General features: G+C 34.9%; 2 protein-coding genes across 2 annotated transcripts; one reads left to right on the top strand and one right to left on the bottom strand.

Moving 5' to 3' along the window:
* The first annotated feature begins 445 nt into the window (after window positions 1–445).
* Window positions 446–11,241, top strand: LOC120071013 (T-complex protein 1 subunit eta). Its single transcript, XM_039022997.1, has 14 exons — window positions 446–606; window positions 717–977; window positions 1,844–1,969; window positions 2,054–2,257; window positions 2,906–3,075; window positions 3,150–3,285; window positions 3,461–3,577; window positions 3,693–3,812; window positions 3,897–3,995; window positions 4,093–4,182; window positions 9,988–10,075; window positions 10,285–10,373; window positions 10,661–10,735; window positions 10,834–11,241. Exons 1-14 carry the CDS (start codon window positions 592–594, stop codon window positions 10,930–10,932), a joined length of 1,689 nt encoding a protein of 562 aa, XP_038878925.1. The 5' UTR covers window positions 446–591; the 3' UTR covers window positions 10,933–11,241.
* A 2,436-nt stretch (window positions 11,242–13,677) lies between these two features.
* On the bottom strand, window positions 13,678–15,469 carry LOC120071014 (F-box/kelch-repeat protein At5g26960). Its single transcript, XM_039022998.1, has one exon. It carries the CDS (start codon window positions 15,330–15,332, stop codon window positions 14,031–14,033), a length of 1,302 nt encoding a protein of 433 aa, XP_038878926.1. The 5' UTR covers window positions 15,333–15,469; the 3' UTR covers window positions 13,678–14,030.
* Between the last annotated feature and the right edge of the window lie 7,237 nt (window positions 15,470–22,706).

The raw sequence follows: 22,706 nt of genomic DNA, 5'->3' as shown, positions 1-22,706 counted from the left end.
TAGACACTAAATTGAAAATTAAGGTCTATTAAATGCAATTAATTTTTTAAATTTATAATATACAAAAGACTATTATATATAATATTAAAAGAAAAATTATTTCAAATGGTAAAACTGTTGGAAAATATTTACAAAATATGACAAAATTTTGGAAATATGAATGATAGACGTTGATAAATACTGATAGACTTCTATTAGTGTCTAACAATGTCTCTGAGAGACACTGATAGAAGTCTATCAATGTCTATCCGCGTTTATCATTGATAATTCTAAAATTTTGTTATGTTTTATAAGCATTTTGATTTATTTTTCTATATTTAAAAACAACCCATATTAAAATATAATAAATCTAATTTACTTACATACACATTAAAAGTTTTGAGATGAAATTGATTGAAAGTTAAAAATTGGAGGAGCAAACTCATAAAATTATAATTTAACCTAAAAAGAAAAAAAAGAAAAAAAAGAAATCTCATTTCTTCTCGACGCACAAGTGCTTCTTCCCCAACTCCCCACAAAACCCTAGAGACCAACACAAACACTTACCACCTTCTTCACTTCCCTTCTACTCCCACCTCCACGTCTCCAACAATGGCAGCCATGCTGGTAAGCACTCACAATCTCATCTTCTTCTTTTCCCCTCTCATGCAAGATTTCTGGTCTTTTCCAGTTCCTTCACCATATTTAACTCTGTGTCTGTGGGGGAAAATGTACAGCAACCTCAGATCATACTGCTGAAAGAGGGAACGGATACTTCCCAAGGCAAGGCGCAGTTGGTAAGCAACATCAATGCCTGCACAGCAGTGGCCGATGTGGTGCGTACCACCTTGGGACCTAGAGGTATGGACAAGCTCATCCACGACGATAAGGGTAATGTCACCATTTCTAATGATGGTGCTACTATTATGAAGCTCCTCGATATCGTTCATCCTGCTGCTAAGATCCTCGTGGACATAGCCAAGTCGCAGGACTCCGAGGTATTACCCTGGTTTGTTTGTTCTTCTTTCTCGTTGTTGATTATGCAGCTGGAGTTGTTGTGTTCGATTCACGACTCTGTGTTTGGTTTTTCATAGAAATAGCCGGATGGTTAGTTCCTTGGTTTTGGATTTTGTTATGTAGTTAGCTTGCTCAATTTGAATTGATGTATTGGAATAAATTTAAGCCCAGGATATGGGCTTTCTAGAATTTGTATACTTTCCAGCACTTTTTTAGTTAGGGTGCTGAAAATGAGAAAGTGTGAGGCTCTTCAGCGATCGAGCTATCATTTTTGTTGCTTTAGAAAAGGAAAAAACTCCCTATAAAGTTCAAGAGTAGTTGTATGTTCATTTTTTTTTGTTTGATTTTTTTTTTTGCTTTTCCATTGCAGCAGGCAAGTAATGCAGGTTTTGAGAGCTTACAAAACATTGTTTACTTTTTTATTCTAAAATAACTTTCTGGATCTGTCTGATCTCTAATGTGAAATCAAGATTTTCTATAGAGATTTGTGAGTTGCGTCACATATTTCTGTACGAAGTCATTGGCTTTTGTATGCTTAATTATTTTCATGTACCTTAAGTGGCATATTGGAATTAATAAGCTTAAGTAAATGTTTTGTTTCCTATTGCACAAAATCACGTAATTCTTGAATAAACAGTGATACATTTTGAACCTCAAAGAGTATTTGGGTTATAATAGTTCCTCATATGCTCCCACTATGTTTTTTTATTGGTTCTAGTTTTTCTAATTACTCCGATGGTTCTCCCAAGAACAAAAAGGAAATGAAAAAGGAAAATGAAATCAAGATACTTCACATATACTCTTCCTGGTGGGAATGTCCACATAACTATTTAACGTTGTGTTCCAGGTTGGTGATGGGACAACAACTGTTGTTCTTCTTGCTGCTGAGTTTTTGAAGGAGGCCAAGCCTTTTATCGAGGATGGAGTCCACTCTCAAAATTTAATACGCAGCTATCGGACTGCGAGCCATTTGGTATCTGATTTTAATTCCCATGTCTGTTACATTTATGGGTTGAATGTTAATCCTAACTCTCCTCTGACTGGGTTTGTTTGGTAGGCAATTGAGAAAGTAAAAGAGTTGGCAATCAGTATAGAGGGGAAGAGCTTGGAGGAAAAGAAAAGCTTGTTGGCTAAATGTGCTGCAACAACACTTTCATCTAAGCTCATTGGTGGAGAGAAGGATTTCTTTGCATCAATGGTTGTTGATGCTGTTATTGCAATTGGCAATGAAGATAGGCTAAATATGATTGGTATAAAGAAGGTTTGTACCCTGATTAATTCTTACATTCTTCGTTATTTTGCTCCAAGGGTACTGATATAACACTTGTCAGGTGGAACATAAAATGAGTCTGCTGTGTAGTATTGTAATTTGTGTTTGGACTTTTCTGAACTGAAGATGCTAAATTGTCAAATTTGAAATATCATGGGCGGAAGAGATTGATTAATGGATGATGTGTTACATATCATATTTCTTCATTTTTTTTGTAAGAAAAAAAGGAAAAAGACTACTGTGTTGTTAAACTGCCTTTTGTGAATTTTGAGGCAGTGTGGAAAAGGTGCTTTAGATCTGGAGTATTAACAATGTTTTAGCACCTTCCCTTCTGCATAATGTATATTTTCTTCGGCTGTATTGATTCAAGCACAAGGTTTTGTGGTAGACATCACTCATCAGGCTCAGTTTTTGACTCATTTCTTAATGTGATTCTGACCATTATGTGCGCACTTAAACAGTATGTTGTTGTTGAAACCTTCCGAATCAAATTTCTTCTCCACAGTTATTTATTTATGTACAAATTTTGGTTTTTGATAATAATTTTTTATTTCAGTTTCACATTGGCATGATTTTAATGTAAAGACTGGTTCGTTTGCTAAATGGTTAAGCTGTTGGAACTTTGATGTGCCTTGTCAGGTTCCTGGAGGGACCATGCGTGACTCCTTCCTGGTAAATGGTGTTGCCTTCAAGAAGACATTTTCTTATGCAGGATTCGAACAGCAGCCTAAGAAGTTTTCAAATCCGAAAATTCTCTTGCTAAATATTGAACTGGAACTGAAATCAGAGAAAGAAAATGCAGAGATACGGTAGGATTCAGTTTACAGAAGTCCCCCCTTTCTACTATAACTGTACTAAACTTCCAGGAATTGTTTTTTTGTAGGCTCTCTGATCCATCGCAGTATCAGTCCATTGTTGATGCAGAATGGAATATTATTTATGAAAAATTAGACAAATGTGTAGAGAGTGGAGCCAAGGTTGTTCTTTCACGTTTGGCTATTGGTGATCTTGGCACACAGGTTGTTATTTGTCTTTTCTCACAATGATTTCATCTCCAGTATTCTTGGTAGTCAATAAGATTCTAGACAATGTATATTGTGAAGGAAGTAACTTTTTTTGAAACATTAACAAATATTATCACAAATCATCTAGTGAAGTTGCCTCTAAATCCATCAATGGTTTCCTTTTTAACAGTATTTCGCAGACCGAGATATTTTCTGTGCCGGTCGTGTAGCTGAGGAAGATCTACAAAGGGTTGCTGCTGCAACTGGTGGAACTGTACAGACATCTGTTAACAACATTATTGATGATGTAGGTTTTCTTTCTGTTATAGTAATTTTAAGTAATTATATTGGAACTTATGTTCTTGTTGTTCATTTTCTTTCATAATGACTGTGTGACGTTATTTTACTTTGTTGGCTTAAAGGTTCTTGGGACATGTGAGGTTTTTGAGGAAAAGCAAGTTGGTAATGAAAGATATAATATATTCAGTGGCTGTCCATCAGGTAGAACAGCCACCATAGTCCTTCGAGGCGGAGCTGATCAGGTATGGCTTTTGTTGAAAACAGGAAACTATATACCTTCCGTCCGTCAATTATTCTGATTTTGCTGTACTGCTATGATCGTTTAGTTTATTGAAGAAGCAGAGCGTAGCTTGCATGATGCAATCATGATTGTAAGAAGAGCACTGAAGAATTCTACTGTTGTTGCTGGTGGCGGAGCAATAGATGTATTATTTACGATTTCAGTTAGAACTTAATTTGACCGTTCGTCTTTGATTTAAATATTCCCATCTCACTTTTGTCTACTCAATCACTTTGTGGCAGATGGAGATCAGTCGATATTTGAGGCAACATGCACGCACAATAGCTGGCAAGTCTCAACTTTTTATCAACTCATATGCCAAAGCTCTTGAGGTAGATCAATGGTCTTGCTTATTTTTTCCTACTTGAGTTCATATGTTCTGTAGTATTAAGACTCATTGGCTAAGACACACGTTCTTCGAGTAAAATCTACTTGTAGGTCAGATGATTTACCTAATTACTCTTTATATGGAGAGGAATAGCATGCTCCTTACTTCTATGAGGTTATGGAATGCCGAAGTTCAAGTTTTCTAATTGTAATAATTACTACGATGGAAACATAGTATCTACATTTTTTTTTTTGCNAAACAAGACTTTCATTAAGAAAGATACAAAAAGAGGGGGATTAGACCAGTTGTTGATTTCTTTAACACTGATCTCATGTCTAATATGTAAATTCCACGGAAAAGTAATGGAGTTAGACTCGTTGTTGATTACTTTAACACTGATGGATACTGTACACAACTTTTTTTCTACTCTTGGGTTTTGATACCTTAACGTGTGTCCACTTATGGTGAAATGTGAGGTTAAGACCTTCTGTTGCTGGGTGGAAGATGGTATCCTATGAGATCTTTTTAATAATGACTATATTTAGGGGAACCTTCATCACCTCCTGTGGGATTGTCATTTTGTGCAAACGATTTGGAATGGATGGTTGTTGGCTTTTAGTGTTCGTATGGCTTGGAGGAGAGATTGTTTCTCCATGATTGAGGGGGTTCTCTTATGTTTGCCCTTTTGTGAGAATTGCCCTTCTGTTTCCTGCTGTTTGAGGTATTTGGATTGAGAGGAATAATAGGATTTTTAGAGAGATTAAGAAATCCAGTGAGGAGGTTTGAGAGGGGGATCGGTTTAAGGTCTCCCTGTTGGTGTCTTAATAGACTCTTTTGTAATTATGATCATGGTCTCGATTTTGTTGGATGGGAGCTATTGTTTTAGTTAGTTTGTGCCCCTTTGCTCTTTTGTGGGTTACTAAAAAGAGGAAAATGGTAAATAAATGAAATAATGACTTTTTGGAGTTAAATCGGAAAGATTTTCATTCTTTTGGAAATAAACGCAACTGAAGTACAGAATATCATTCATTCGTTTGGAAATTTTCAGTGCAGAAGTTTCGTTTAGACCAGAAAATATTTTATACTGTCATCACTACTCCTCTGCGCATCCTTGGTTAACGAATCCATTTATATAATTACTTAAATGATGCTATGGTTTCATTGGACAACTTCATCTTGTGTCCTCGGCCATTGAAAATCATTTTTTTCCTCCTGTCTGGAAACGTTTGTCAAATATTTTTTTCCCTGCCTTTCCAGACAGAGGAAAAAAATGATTTTCAATGGCCAAGGACACGACAGTTGTCCAATGAAATCATAGCATCATTTAAGTAATTATATAAATGGATTCGTTAACCAAGGATGTGCGGAGGCAAGTAGTGATGACAGTATAAGTATTTTCTGGTCTAAACGAAACTTCTGCACTGAAATTTTCAAACGAAGGAATGATATTCTGTACTTCAGTTGCATTTATTTCCAAAAGAATTGAAATCAACGTCTGTCAAATATTTTTTCCCTGCTTTTTCGCCTGATAAATTTGAGTTGGCCCTTTCGTGCCTGTTAAAAGAATTAGGAATGTAATGAAAATGTATCCTGTAAAAATAGGATAGGAAGGCAAGGGCTGGGTGTTCTACCTTATTATATTCCATTTGAAATGGTAGAAGGGATTGAAGCAATTGGCTGATAAAATTAGTAAACATTACTTTTTACATTCTCTTACCTTCAGACTAATGTTTTTTGGGATAAAAACATTTCCTTGATGAATGAAATATCCAAAGAGATAGAAGAGAGATCAAAGATAGATACAATGAAGCCAAAGAAAAAAGAACAGAAAACCCAGGATATTACAAACGAAAAACCGAAACAGAGATAAAGCCATAATATCCATACAAAAAAAATAAGATCCCAACACTAAAAGCGGGTAGCAAATCCGGAAAAGGTGATTTGGCTGAGCAATAATCCCATGGCTGAAGGATATTCAGAGAAACCCGGATTGTTGCATCATCTAAGCCGTTATCAGGGGATAAGAGAGCAGACTCGCGCCATGTGGATTCTTCTCTAAGCAAAGTTTTTGCTTTTTTGTCATAAGAGATAGAACTCTATAGGTTTTGTAGTTCTCCCAATCCCTTTTTTTCCTCATAAAGACCCGATTGGAATATTTGCGAGTCAGGATTACTTTAATGCAAAGGCCAAGATCTCTGGACCACGGTTCCAAGGCCATCAAATGGGGAGTAGGGTTGAAGGATTCAAATGAATTTTCTGGAATGTAGTCAAACTAATCTTCTTCACTGTGGTTGTGATGAGTAGTAGGCGACAAGGGCATGGGGCTGGGAAGGTATGCGTCCGTGCCGGCATCTGATGGTAGAGCAACAATGGCCGTGGAGTGTTTGGTGCCCGAGCGAAAGACCGTGCGTTTAGTAAAGGGAGAAGGTTCAATGGTGTTATTGCTTCTAGAAGAATGATTCGGGATGGTAGTTGAAGGGGGATCATTTCTAGGGGAGGATTTCAATATGTTATCGGGATTTTTCAAAGGTGAGGGGGAAGAAATATGGGGGGGGGGGGGGGGGTACCAGTTGGGTTTGGTTTGGCAGTGAATGGGTTGGGATCCAATGCTGATGAGGAAGAAAGATGGGGTTGGGTAGATGAGATGGCTATTGTGTTTTTAACCAAAGGTAGAGTGGAAGATTTGTGGGAAAGGGATGGGGATTGGTCTACCGAAGGAGAGCTTGTGGGAGTTGAAGAGACAGGTCGCTTTTGAGAGGCAACAAGTGGTGATGTGATTGTTGATGGGTTAGGTTGTGAGAGATCAGAGGGGACTGTCATACCATCATTTTGCATGGTGGCAGAAAAAGTAGCTTCATCAATTTGGAAGGTGTGAACATCAACCAGTGGGAGGTGTGATTTAGAAGTAATGGCAAAACCACCTGTTGTACACTCAAGCTCATTGTTTGGTTTATTGGATGATGGGATGCGTGCAGAAGAAGACAACTCTATTTCACTGTTCTCACATGCAAGCTTGGTTAGGTCAAGAGGTAGTTACGGTCAGAGCAGTCCCTTCAACAATGCACAGTATGGAAGAATGCTCATTGGTCAGCTTGAGGCAGAGGATGTGTGGATCAGAAGACAAAACAGATGTACCAATTTCACATGCAAAACCAGTGGGTAAAGAGGATGGAGGAATAGGTTCAATGGTTAAAAGACCAGCTGCTGAGCGTCCAATTTCTGACCCCTCCTCGGTAGGAGAAGGAAATATTTGTGTGAGGAAGTGGCTTCCATTCTCTGAAACCCACTCGCCGTCGAGGGTATCACTCCATGCCTATCTGCCATGTATCCAGTGTGGAGAAGAACTTAACAAAAAAAAAGGCTCTATGCTGATTGAGATTGCTTCTATGGATGAAGAAGGAAGACTAATACTGGCCGACAAGAATCCAGAATGGTTTTCCTTCACTTTAGTACAAGCCTGAATCATATCCATTCAGGATAAAGTCTTATTGGCCACTTCCAAGAAACCCCCACATTGATCACCAATGTGTTGAAAGGATCCATAGGACCATCTATCAATGGTAAAGTTTTAATCTTGATCCATCCCCTATAAGTGGGCACCTGTTGGTCTCTATAGAATGACTCACATCTCCATGGTTGAAATTTCACCAAGAAAGAACCGACCTTGATATTGCATAATATCTCACGTGCTCCTTGTTTCGATAGCTAAGATGGCCTTGTTTGATTGAATAGGGCTGATAGAGCCAAAATCAAGAACTTCCCAATGTAGAGCCTTAAGAATCTCATGCCAGTTATCATGGTAATGTTGTCTGATGATAATGATCACTTTTTCGGGGTAGAAATCAGCAAACTTTCATGAGGGGGAGGGGAGGATGTAAGTGGAACAACTTTTGAAGAGCAAGGATGGACTTTTCGTTGGTCAAGGGGGTTTTTGGTTTTGTGGAGAACATCTTTATAGGATTGTGTTGTTGAACTAGAGATGGGTTGGTGATTGTTAGTGGGTAATGTTTGTGGTGTGTTGAGCAATCGAAAGAACCCTTTCCAACCGAATTTGTTGGCTCCGCTTGGTAGAATAATCTTGTTAAACCCTCCATTGATTCCGAACTTTGTGATTTCAGCAAAATGGCCTTTTCAATTAGAGATTTGATGTAGAACTTTTGGTTCAAGAGAGCTTTAATCAACGAAGAAAAAGCGAGTGTAACTATGAGAGGGATTCTTTCTTAAGAGAGAGAGTAAAAGACTTGTCCCTCGTGATTTGGTGATCCTAACTCCATGGGAGATTTCTAGAGAAAAGGTTTTCCGATCGATGGTGGAGGAAAGTGGAGGAAGAGGATGTCGCTCTGTCTTCCTGACAAGCCTAACTGGTCGGTGAAGGAAGAGTGGAGGTGGAGAAAGGGGATGGGAAGGGGGAAAGAGGGAGGATGAGAGAGGAGAGAGGGGAGCATTTTCCAAAAAAACTATTTTTTTTACCTTCAGGCTATTGTTAATGATATTATTGTCTGCTACTCGTACTTGAACATCATCAGCTTATCCTGCTGAATGATGATTCATAAAAACATGGACAATGTTTCTCTTCTTAATCGATGAGTTCAAGTTGTGAGAGAATACTAAATTTGAAAAAATGCCTCAAAGATGATGATTCATAAAAACATGGACAATGTTTCTCTTCTTAATCGATGAGATCAAGTTGTGAGAGAATACGAAGTTTGAAAAAATGCCTCAAAGATGTATTGAATGAAGAGAAGAGTTTAGCTTAAATACTAGAACTCTTGTAACAACCTATTTAAAACGGCTACATAGAGTATCTTTTCTACTAAAGGCTACTGAATAAAGAATTTAAAGAACTTGGAACAGTACAAGCTTAGAACTTAAAGAATTGGATACTAGGTTGTTTAAAAATAAAAGGAAAACTCTTGGAACTCTTAGATTACATCAAATTCCTCCTGTGTAAGTGAAAGGAAAACACGTCCTCGAGTTTAGGCTGAAAGATTGAGCTGGTCCAGTGGAAAATATTCTGTTAGATCAGCCACGTTGAAGATGGGACTGATATGAAGATCTTCTTGGTTGCGTCCTTGGAGTCTTGGAGCTTGGAAAGCTGGCCGATTTCTCTCTGGAGAAGTAGAATTATCCGGGCTAACTTCCCTTCGTTGTCCACCTGCTCCTCTCAGCCTCAGTCTCCTTTGTTGATCACCTCCTCTGTTTTCGTCTGCTTGTTGAGGAAAGTTCATCCAGACAAGTTCCATCTGTCTTTATATTCTTGCTACTGATGTATTTAGTTTGTCCAGTCCAGTATTCATCTCTCCGATTGTCTCCTCCACAGCCAACAATCGGGCCATTGATGTCCTCGGAGAAAGAATTTCAACCTGATCGGGAAGGTCCTCTACATTCTTCCCCTTGCTGGTATTGACAGCAACTCTACCAGCCATGGAGTTGACGTGGGGCTCTAATACCAAACTTGATGAGTTCAAGTTGTGAGAATACTAAGTTTGAAAAAATGCCTCAAAGATGTGTTGAATGAAGGGAAGAGTTTAAGCTTAAATACTAAAACTCTTGTAACAACCTATTTAAAACAGTTACCAACAGTAACTTTTATACTAAAGGCTACTGAATAAATAATTTATAGAACTTGGACAGTACTAGCTTAGAACTTAAAGAATTGGATACAAGGTTGTTTAAAAATAAAAGGAAAACTCATGGAACTCTCAGATTACATCACTAATGCTACTGTAGTAGGAGGATCTTGGTCTAATTCATGGTTTTTGGAGGGATGCCTTACTGATTACTGGGCTGTCTTACTGTGGTCCTGTAGGTTATTCCCAGACAACTGTGTGACAATGCTGGGTTCGATGCTACCGATGTGCTCAACAAATTGCGACAAAAGCATGCTCATCCTTCAGGTAGGATTTCCTGCCTCAGTATTGCTTTCTCTTGACATCCTTTCACTCACTCGGTAAATGGTCGCATTTAATTAAACTACATGATGTAGCGATCCATTTGTTTAATTCTGATTTTATTTGGCCCAAATATAGTTTGTCTGCCCTTGGATTTACTATGCTACATCAGTTTTCAAATGCTTGTATATTGACATGTTGATGTTCTCAAATAGGTGAGGGTGCACCATTTGGGGTGGACATTAACACCGGTGGAGTTGCTGATTCATTTGCTAACTTTGTATGGGAACCTGCTGTTGTGAAGGTATCTGATTGCTTGCTCATAACTGTAAAAACAATACGTGCATATTTGAAAGTGATTCTGAAATAGTTAAAATCACTTTTGTCATTTTCAAAATGACTCTAAAACATGCTTTTAATCTTTCATTACTAATATTTTGATGATTTGAAAGTGTAAAATTGAGTATTAAATTAATTTTGATGGATTAAAAGAACATGTTATTGTCAAATTTACTCCCAAAATGCCGATTGAAAGCACATTGAATCTGATCTTTTTATACCTTCTATCACACTAAATCATTTGTTTTGCAGATAAATGCTATTAATGCTGCTACAGAGGCAGCTTGTCTCATACTTAGTGTAGACGAAACTGTGAAGAATCCCAAGGTTCTCGATTGAGTTAACTCTGTTTTGCAATTGCTTTTATGCTCAGTTATATGTCGTTTTTATTAATGTTTCCTCCCCTCTGACCTTTATCGTACTAGTCCGAGAGCGCACAGGGAGAAGCTGCTGCCAGTGCCATGGGCGGAAGACGTGGTGGGGCTGCATTTCGTGGCCGTGGACGTGGAATGCGAAGACGATAAGCAGCTTCATTCATCTTGCTCACGAGAAGCAATGTTTGGTTAGTTCAATTTTTACATTTTTGCCTGTTTGTGCAATTGTACTACAAATCAGATTTTAATCTTATGAGGGCCAATAGACAAGACCTTGAGTTATACATCCGTTGGGAATTTGGTCATATAAAACTTTTGGATGGAGAGTGATTTTGATGGTGCATCTGATTCCCCTTTTTTCTTTACTTTTTTGTGGACCCAACATATTCATTTTGTAGTTTTGAATTATTTGTAGAGAAACAATTTTTCTTCAATTTTTTTTCCTGGAATTATAGTTTATTTTTGTTAAGATATGCAATTAGTTTTGTGGTTTCTATACTTTGATCCCCAACAAGTTGGTCCAAAATGAAGATTAATGATTGGCCGACCTTAGAAAACGCAAATTAGCTGTTCACAATTTAAGGTTAATTAATTTAATTAACTTAATCGTCATGGGTTGACTTAGTGGTCAATAAGGATCATATTAATTTGATGGACATGAAAGGAATAAATTCAATTCATGGTGGCCTACTTAGTCGAGGTACGTGTACGCTGACTTGAATTCTCATGGATATCAAATAATAATAAAAAAAGACACATCAATATAAAATTTTAGTAATAGGTGGGAGGGATTGAGGTTTGATACATTGGACTTTCATTTTAATTATCAGTTTAGCTTCATTTTTTTTTGGATTGGAGACCTTTTTTTATTAATAATCAGTTTTGTTTTACTCATCATTCATCTTCTCAATGAAAGTTTGGTTTTTTACACAAAAAAAAAAAAAAAAATGTACAAGTTCCAAAGTATAGGAACTAAAATGGTATCTAACATAGGACTACTTTTCTAAGTTTTTTTTAATATGTTTGGATCTTGTGAGGGCAATCCTGGAATCTCAACCATTGAATTTGAATGATAATTTATTAAGATTTGAAATGAGAAAATGTGAGTGAAGTGAAGAGTGCATATTTATTTCTAGTTGGATCTTTGAAATAGATTTGTGGATAAGAGATAGAAAGAGAAAGGGAGATGTATTATGTAGTGTAGTCATCCAACATTAAAGTCATAGGGACATAACTTTGCAATAATAGAATCAACTTTAGAAAAATATTTATGATGACGTGGCTTGCATGCTAGCTATAATTAGTAATCCATAAAAGCCATCCCTTACTACTATTCCTACCCATTAATTATCTTGCCTATAAATTATATTACTAATTATTAACTTTCCATATGTTTCTTTAGGAATTAGGAATTAGGAATTTTCGGTTTGCATATGTTCATAATTAGCAAATTTTCAATTAATTATTGACTCATTTATTGAGAACTTTGAATTCTAATTATTAACTTCGTAGATGTATTCAAGAATTTTGGACCAAAGAATTCTCAGATTTTCATGCTTATTTTGCTTTTATTCATTTGTCCTCAAATTTTAATGTAAAATAACATTTTTTTTAACTTCTAAAATATATTTAGACTTTTTTCCCTACTGTCCTAAAAAAAATGAGCTTCGAATTGTTTATCTTTTTTATTTGATAATCGATCAATAATCGCATTGTTGCCAAATTAGTGCTAAAAATGTAATGGTTGGTATGTGAAAATCCATCAAACCCATTGTTAAGTCACACTGAATTTTCATTTTGTTTGATAGAATGTCACATCAACATTGTATTAAATATTGTTTGCAAATGTAATGGAAAAGTTCCAATGGAAATTATGAAATCGTTATCTTTAAAAAAAAATAAAAAATTACAAGTTTAGTCCCTTAACTTTTTTTTAGGGTATTCGAGTGTAGAAGTAGGCCCAAGAAGTTCGTGGCCACAACTAAAAAATATTAATATCGTGTGACCGTATTTGTTTAACCAAAGAAATCACGAGACTTAAGAAAATAGAACCAAATCTCTATTGAATTTTGTCATTTAAACTCTTTTGTTCTAGGGTGGGGGTGCAAAGAAGCAAGGAGAGGCAATGGTCATCTCTTCTAATCTGACAGATTAAAATATTATTAAAAAGAATTCATATTTCAATAACTTACTCTTTCCATTTCTTAACCTTTTTAGAAAATTTAAAAGCTAGTTCTGATATCTAATACAACTTTTTATAAAATTTAAAAGTATAAAAAAGGTAAATTAGACACATTTTGATGATGATTTTATTATTTAAAAACTTAAATTTTAAAAACAAAAAATAAAAATAAAGCAATTATTAAATAAAGCCTAAATGGTCATCGAACAACACTTTCAAATTTTTTCATCAAAATACTATTTTAGTTCATGTATTAATCAATCTACTCTATAAGTTTAGTTCACATATTTTCAATTATCCAAATTTAATCCATCTAGTTCTAACACATTTAAAATTTAGCATTTCTAAATTATTTTTTTATTGAAACTTGTTAAATAATAAAAATAATAATCTTCATATAAGAAAAGACACACTATGTGAATATATTCGAAAATACTACAATTAATCATTTGAAAATTCATAACTAAAATGAAATGAAACCTAAAGTATAGTGACTAAAATAGAATTCTAATCTATTTTTATAAATTTTTTTTTAGTATAATTGAGAAAATGAAAGATCGAACATTAAGGTTGAAGATCATGTCAATTATCATCAAGCTAAACACGGATTTTTTTCGTGGATCTTGAAAGTTAAAAGAAAGTTAACTATATAAAATTTTATTCCACCTTATTTTGAACTTCCAAGTTTGGCATAATGTTATTAGGTTCAAATATTGACTCTCTTAATGAATAATTCTAAGATTGATTAAAAAATATCTAACATTAAGAAAAATCCAAAATTACAAAAATTACAAAAACAAGATGTCAGTGAATTCAGGACCTCGAGCCTTGGAAAAAAATCCAAACCGCAATTTTCCTTTTTTTCTTTTTTAAAAAATAAAATAAAAAAGAAAAAAGAAAAAGAAAGAGTTCAGAGCCCCCATGCAAATAAATCTTGAATTTACCAGATCCTGTTTGTTTAAATAATTGACGAATCAACCAATCGGATTTCGATTTCTCACTCGCTTTCGTGAACGCACGCGCCCCTTTTGTCCCTTTTTCATTTCTCTCTCACGGCGGCGCGTCATCAGCACTCCACGCATACGCAGGCGGCGCGTTGCATAACTTCCGGCATTTCCGCCCCTCTCCTCCAGTCTCCGCTCTTCGTCTCGTAAATCAGTACTAAGCCTTCTTTCAGTCCTCTCGCGCTTCTTCCGCTTCGGCGGAGTAAATCATCGATGCAACCAGCGACTTGAATCAGCACCACCGTCTCTCCCATTCCGACGCAGCTGAATCTCACCGTACTGTCCAGCCGGAACTGTGGCGGCAGCGGTGGACTTCTTATTCTGTACCATTCGCCGAATCCAGCGGTTTTGGTTGAGGTTTGATTGCTGCTGTTTCTATTGGTGTTGTTAGGGCATTTTCTTCTACCGTCGAATTTCCAGAAGGAAAGCTCGACGGCGTGGCTAGCGAGGACGTAAATGTGTCCCGCCGCCGCACACGCCGCTACCACGCAGCCTCCTCCCGGTACGGCGCGGCTTCTTAACCATGTACGCGCCTCCACATCGTACATATCCATGGAGCTCGCGTAGATGTGAGCCTCCGATCCACCTGAAGCTCCTCCTCCGATCTTCAATCCTCCAATAACGTAGAACACGCCGTCAACGGCAGCTCCGATGCAACCGTATCGTCTTCTCGCCGACTGAGCAACGACTTGCCACGAGTCCGTCTCAGGATCGTACATCTCAACCGCCGTCGTCGTCGGAGCACCGCCAGCGACGTAGATTCTACCAGAAATCACCGCATTGGCGAATTTCTTCCTAGAGAAATTCATCGCAGATCTCGCCGTGACCATTCCAGACCAAGTATCATACAGAAACATCGCATTTCGGCCTATTAGGTAAATTCTAGGTCCAATAGCAGAGAGTCGAGCGTGAGAGAGCAATCCATAGAAATTACTAAGAAACAAACTCTCCTTCGCTTTAAACAACGCAACCTTCCACAAACCGCCGTCGCGGAAGTTGAAACTGGCTGCAAAAAGACCATAATTGGTAGCAGAAACAGCATAAACAGTATCTTCCAAATGGCCTCGAACACGGCGGAGATCGACAAACGTGGTAGAGAGAAGAAGCCGAGCCCAGTGACGGCAAACAAGGGAGACGGAAGGAAGAGAAGTGGACGAAACTCTGGAAAGGCACTCCAAAAGAAGGTCGTCCGGCAGAGAGGAGATGGCGGCGGGGGCGGCCGGAGGAGTGGTGGCGGTATTGTTGGTTTGGAAGCAGGATTTGGAGGCGATAGGGACGGCGGCGGAGGAATCGTTGGAGTTAGGGAAGCAAGATTTGATGAACCAAGAGAAATGGCGATAATTGTTGGAGTTGTCGGAAGCCATTGGAGAAGAAAGAAAGCATTTAAGATCCAATTTTATTCCTTCTTCTATGTGTGGCTGAGAAGAAAATATGGGAGAAAACAACAAAAACACATAAATGGAGGGACGATTTTGCAAATAACCAAAACAATTTTCTTTTTCTTTTATTTTCCCCTCTCTTTCCTTTCACTTATATTTATTTTTAGGTTTGAAAAATCTATTGGAACTTGGATCGAGCGTAAACTTGAGTGTAGCTCAACTGGAAAGAAGAATTATAAGACAAGTTCAATGTGATTGACTACGATTTTAAATTATTGACTAAAAGAGGAGAGTAATACTTTGGTATGGTAATGCTAAGAAAAACCGAACTGATATATTTATTAGTTTGGGTAGGGTTTTAAGTGTAAAATTGGATCTCTTGGTTTGTACTTGGAGAAACAAAAAATTATTGGTTTGGAACGACGTTTTATTTAAAAAAACCATTCAAAATTGAATCTAACCGAACCGAAGACAAACTTTAATATGTGGTCTTTATAGTATTTTAATTATTATATAGTATGTAGAAAAAAGTACCAATTATTATGGTGCATTTTTTTTGTAAGTACATGTATATTTGTTATTTAGAAAATAAAAGGTCAATAAAAAGAAACAAAAATGTCAAACTTCAATCTATAAAAACAAAGAAGCAAAAAGGTTTCATTCAAAACAAAAGCAGATATAAAAATAAAAAATTGGAAGACAAAAAAGAAAAGCCCAAAATCGAGAACAAAATGAATAAAAATCGATCCATTGGTTTATTCCTTTATTGAACATCGGTTTGGTTCCTTTCTTTATAAAACCGATTGATTTGGTTTGGTTGACCCTAAAATCGAAAAATCGAATAGACTTTCACCACTACTTTGGTACATTCTAACTGACACTCATCTTTTTGTCATCCATTCTAACTAAAAAAATAGAAATAGAGAAAGAACGGTGGTTAGACATTGGTGTAATCCAAAACTGTAATTTTACCACCGATTCAAAGTATTAATAATGTTTCTTATATGTCGATGATTGGACCCTTGCAACATGTATGTCCTATTATAATTATTAGTTAAGACATTTTTGTCATCGATATTTTATAATATGATATTCTAAAATAAAAAATATATATATATTTAATGACATTTGGGATGAGAAATAATTTAATTTGTACAAAAGGTTGGATTCATGACACAAGTAGAATATAAAAAGAAAAAAAAAATGAAAAAGGTACATTTTGACAAGAATCTTATCCTTTAAATCAAGAATATGATTCTTAATTTCACCGTGAATTTACGACTTCCTCAATGTGATTCTTATTCTATTTTGAGCAAGACCTAAGGACAACCCAGATTGCATTTAAGTCCATGGTTTTTTTTTTTTTTTTTTTTTTTTTTTTTTTTTTTTTTTAAACATAAAAAAATGATTATAATATTTTTTTAAAAAACAAAGCGTCATGTGGCTTCTTTTTGTTGGATTCAGAAGCTACAGCTGCACCCAAGTTTTTTTTTTTTTAAAAAAAGATTAGAATAGTTTAGTTTTCTAATATTTAAGTTTGTACCTAAAATTCAATGTGAGCTTAACTAATTGATGTACACTTTTTTTAGATCGAAAGTTTGATTTATTTCCTAAACTTTCAATTTTGTATTTAATAAGAGTGTTTGTGGGTTGAATTGAGTTAGTCTGGATTATTCGAGTCATTTATTTAAAATTTTATTTTATAAAAAATAAAATGTTAATAGGCAAAAATTTATTTTATTATTTTAAAGATATTAAATTAAGATTTAGCAACTCAATTTCAATTTATATTATGATTTTTTTTCTTTTTTAAAGTGTTAAAAAATCACAAAATAAGTTATAAAATAAAAGATATAAATACATGTACAATATGATTGCACCGATAGTAAAATACATAGTTTTTAAGATTAATAATGAGTTCATGTTGGTTTAAATTACTTTAGATGAACCCATAAATCAACCCAAGCATAAAATTTTCATTTATTTGGACCCAACACAAATGATTTGATAACTCAACCCAAACCGTATAAGTTGGGTTGAGTTGATTGGTTTTTTCAAGTTATCAGTTTTTTTAACACCATGTCTAATAGATTTATGACATTATTCAAAATTTTTAAGAACTAGCCGATGAGTTAGTTATAAAATTGAGTTTTATCCCTCAACCTGTTCAACCGAATCCTAAGCACCTAATAAGCAATAAACATTTATCTCCTCAGACAAACTAGCTAAAATAGCTTAAATAGATGCCAAGCTCATACATGCAAACAGTAACATGCTCATACACAGATTGTGGTCCCATCTCAAAACTAGTCTAGGTCCCTAATATGTACGTGAAGGACAACCGTTAACAAAACAACTTAACAACTTAAACTTCACTTCACCTCAACCCTTGTATTCTGAGTGGCAGACTAGCAGAATAGCTACCTTTGGGGTGTTGACTGCTACCTAGGAAGAAGAAAACATTGGAAAGATTGAGCTACTAGTCCAGTGAGTGACTACCTTAAAACATATTTATTGAGCATCAAATAAACACCAACTTCCTTAAAAGCTTAAGGGTTTAAAATACTTATACTCATATATATTAAAACATGTAAAACATTCAAACCCTAAAAACTCAAACATCAACATTTCATTGAAAATCCTCATCATTCACCCTTATTTGAGAAAGTGCCCTTTTGCTCGATCCCTCAACGTCAATCCTTTGCTGATGTGGAGTAATCTTGATACAATCAGCGTCGATAATATAGTACCTACATCCACGTGGTAATGTCCTGAATACGGTCATACCTTAGGTATTAGGGGACCCAAATACTTTCATACCTTCAGTATCGGGTTTCCTCATCATATCATCATAACTCTTCTTTTGGATAAGAAAACTCAACCTTTGAAATATCAAGCATTCCAATAAAACAAATCTTAAATGTATTTATCATGAAAGACTAACATAAGTTAAGGAATATAGTTAACACATGATTCATAAATCTCAATGCTTAGAAAAGATTGGACTATGCGTCCACACATCAATCTTCATACTAAAGCATGTGTCGGAGTAGTGCTTAAGAAAATCATGTTTTACTTAGAAAACTCATCACAAAGCCGAAGCACAGTACATTGTTAAGAAAACATCTTGAAAACTAGCTCAATAGTAAATCATGCATTGAAAACACATAATAGAAAACATTCATAAACTTTCATCGTCTTAGACTATTTCCTCAGAGGATGATAGACTCATCCTATTTTTGTTTGCCCTGTAACATCAATAAATACCCTTGGTTAAACTACTAGCTCCCTTTTGAGCTTAACTTACCCATTTTAAGTTTAACATCACCCTTAGACAACCCTTACAACTTTCATCGCATATTGCACTTCTTCACATAGCATACTTCATTGCAACATGATATTTAGACAATTTACCTTGCGTTTAGTTCATAAGTGACAATGCGCTCACAACACTCACTTAGGCTCTAGGACGCGACCACTTAAACACTTGCTAATACTCTCTTAGCGTGCCCAGTCGATGTCCTCCTTTCCTTTGCAACCTTGCGCTCACCTTGTGTGCACACACCACAATTAGTGCTTGTGCTCAACCGCGCACAGCCTCACCCATCAAATGCGTGTTTATCCCTCAGATGCAACTGCTTGCTTGTTCAAATATCAAATTCCACATTCAACTTCTAGCCTTAATAACTTAAATTCCATATATTATCTCATAGAATTTCCTTCTAAAAACTTGTTCATAAACATCTCAACTTCCTTACCTTAAAATTTGAGCCTCGGATTCCTCTTATCAAGCTCAAAATTTCTCAATCTTTTTCACTTGCCCGAGAAATTCTACCCTAAACTTTCTAATTAAGGGGGCATGACCTTGATAAAGGGCACCATGAGTTCAATCCATGGTCGCCACCTACCTAGGATTTAGTATCCTACGAGTTTTCTTGACACCCAAATGTTGTAAGACGAAGTGGATTGTCTCATGGGATTAGTCAAGATGTGCGTAAGCTGACTCGGACACTCACGGATACCAAAATAATTTCAATTTTTTTAATATCGAATAAGTCAAGATCATATTAGACAAGACCTAAAAGTTCAAATATATCTTATTCTCCCTCGATCATTGATGAGGTTTTCACTGGTTGACCCCTCCTTAAGCCTCTTTTAAGTTACCTCCAATGCAACTTTTCTGAATGGTAATATAGGGATCGACACCACTGTTCACAACTCAAATGGTGATGTTATGCTTGCCATGGAAAATCACTTTCCTTTAACATTCTGTTGAGCTCGCTGAGGCCATTGCCATATTTAATGGCCTTTTGAGAGTTCTTAAGACTGGTATATACCCACTTTGGGCAACTGATTCTCTTGTTCTTTGGAAGCTTTTGGTTGGGAATTCTAGTTATGCTAATGAGGTTCAGGCTTTTGTTGATTCCAGTTGTGACTTCTTCAACCGTGGGTCGATTCTTGGTTTTCTTTGGACTAACCACAAGAATAATTCTATTTGCTCATGAGCTTGCTACTCAGCTTGAAGTTTTGATTTTTCGACAATCTAGCTTGAAAACCATCCTCCTTGGACAAACTCTGCCCTTTGTTTTGACTCATTTTGCCCTCGTTTGTTAATAACTTTTTAGAATTTGACTAAGAATTTAACAATTGTACCTAAGAAAAATGCAAATCATTGTAAAACATGCGAATGAAATAGACTTAATTTTCAAAAAAAAAAAAAAAATCAAATGATTACCAAACCGGACCTTAGTTTTTTGTTTTTGTTTTTGAAAATTAAGCCTATAGACTCTACTTCTACATGCAAATTTCTTCTTATGTTATCTATTTTTTATCGATAGTTTAAAAACCAAGCCAAAATTTGAAAACTAAAAAAAGTAACTTTTAAAATCTTGTTTTTATTTTTAGAATTTGGCTAATAATTCAATAAAAAAATGCAAACTGTTGTAAGAAATTGAAAGAAAATAGACTTTCAAAAATTAAAAAAAAAAACAAAATAGTTACCCAACATGATCTTTACTTTTTAACTTCTACTTTGTTACTGTTAAAAAGGAAAAAAAAAAAACTTATAATGTAAACCATTTTTTTAATAGTAAATGTAGCACATGGATTCACCTTAATATGTGTGCAAGTGTTGCTCTTGGCATGTTAGCGAATTAATTTGAATTAACAGAAAGTTTAAGTCAAAGAATAAAATATACGATTTTTTTAAAAAGAGTGATTTATAATTTCAAAAGATAAGAGATTTGATTAAAAGGAAAATCAATATACTAAATTGAAGAAGAAATGGTTAATTTAATTTATTTGAAAACGTAAAAGTCAAAACTTCCGTTCACATTAACTATTCTATAATTAAATGGAGAAATAAAATTATTCATTTGACAATTATTAAACCCTAGACTTCAACAATTGACATGATAACATGTCTCAGCTTTGTTGAAAATACTTCCATTTTTTATCTTTTTTCTTATTGGAAGGGAAAAAAACACTTTAATCAAAAGCTATGACTTTTACCTTATTGATGAGAAATTGCATAGCCATATATTTACTTGTGAATGATTTTTTCATAACAGTATTTTCTTTTCTAGAAATCCATGGTAATTTTTTATAGTTTAATAATATGTGACGATGAAGATTGAAATTTCTGACATTTTAGTCGAAAATATATCTTATTAACCAATTAAATTATGCTCGAGTTGATGAGGACTCAATGATAATTGTTATAAGAGATTTGTTGCTCGTCACAATTTATAATTTATTTTAGAAGCATTGTAAAATTCTTCAACTTTTTATGACGGTATACGGTAGTTATTATAGAGACCAATTTTACAACTCTTATGGAAGGTACAAAATATGTTTTTGGCACTTTTCATTGAATCTTCACAATTTTCTAATGAATACAACAACCATTCACATAATTTTCAATTTAATACATTTTTAATTCTTACTTGCTTAGAGAAGCCATTCACATAAAGTATTGAGTTGTAATTCACATTAAGACCTCGTTTGGTAACAATTTTATTTTTTTTTAAATTAAGCTTATTTCCTCTTAATTTCTTACAATGATTTGCATTTTTCCTGTAATTGTTGAACTTTAACTTGGTTTTTAAAACCATTGACAAATGTAGATAACAAATGAAGAAATTAGAGATGGAAGTAGTATCTATAGGCTTACTATTCAAAAACAAAAAAATAAAAAAACGAAAAGATTACCAAATGAAGCCTAAATTTTCAAATTTTTGTTAAAAGATTTATGAACTTGTCTAATAAATCCTTAACTTTCGGCCTTTTGTATCGGTTGTATTATTGAACTTTAAAAAATATCGGGTAGAAGGTTGGACTTTCAATATTTTACATAATATGTTACCAGTGGATCAAAAACCATCCATTAGATATAAAACAAAGTTCACTCCAATTTTAAATATTTTCAAAACATTTACATCGCCATCATTATATGTTTGTTTTAATGTAATTACATTAACCAAAATTTTAGCTATCATTTTAGCCATTTCCCCATAAACAGTAGCATAAAATCAAAATTCTGATTTATTAAGGCATGAAACAAAAATTTCAAGTAAAAATAACCATTTTTATGGGAACAGAGAGTGATTAATCGTTTATTTACCAACACAACTAACATTAACTTTGTACCATAAAATTCGAATTAAGAAGTTCAATTCTCCCACATAGCTCGATTTCTTTTAATGATCACTAGCTAATAAAGTGACCTAAAGTTGAGCTTGATGATATCACACCAACCAATGAAGATTGCAACATCACAAATTTAAGAAAAAACAATTCCTTGAGAAACATAATTCGTGGAATTCTAAGACTAGAAAACAAATCCTCTTTTCCTACCCTATAATACCACGTTAGGAAGAAGTTTGATACTCATCATAGCTATTACGTATCTCTGATTAGGAATCTACATTGCATAAAGAGAAAAAGGATTTAATCATGATTATGAAACTTTAAAGATATCACCTTTAATAAAGATTAAATTTGAATTTTTAAAGTTTTAAAGTTTATCCTAATAATAACAAATACTATCAAAGCAGGTATAATTCAACTAGCACGCAGTATGTGTTAAGCAACCAAGAGATTCGTGGTTTGCGTTTTCCTACTCTTACTGTACTATAAAAGGAATAATAATAACAAATATTATGTATGATCTTAACCAAAGGGCTGTAAAACATATAAAATTTCAAAATCGTCGTAACTCAAAATCTAAGTCGCTCCCACATTTTTCCATGCCTCCTCGAGTTTTTCAATATCTGTAGCTTGTATCAAACTTAAAATGAACAAATGAAGTCAAGCTAAACTATGGAATTTGAAATCAGAGTAGAATCCAGTGGATTTGAG

This window comes from Benincasa hispida, chromosome 2, assembly GCF_009727055.1.
Source record: "Benincasa hispida cultivar B227 chromosome 2, ASM972705v1, whole genome shotgun sequence".
NCBI lineage: Eukaryota > Viridiplantae > Streptophyta > Magnoliopsida > Cucurbitales > Cucurbitaceae > Benincasa > Benincasa hispida.
This window is presented reverse-complemented; position numbering and strand designations above follow the sequence as displayed.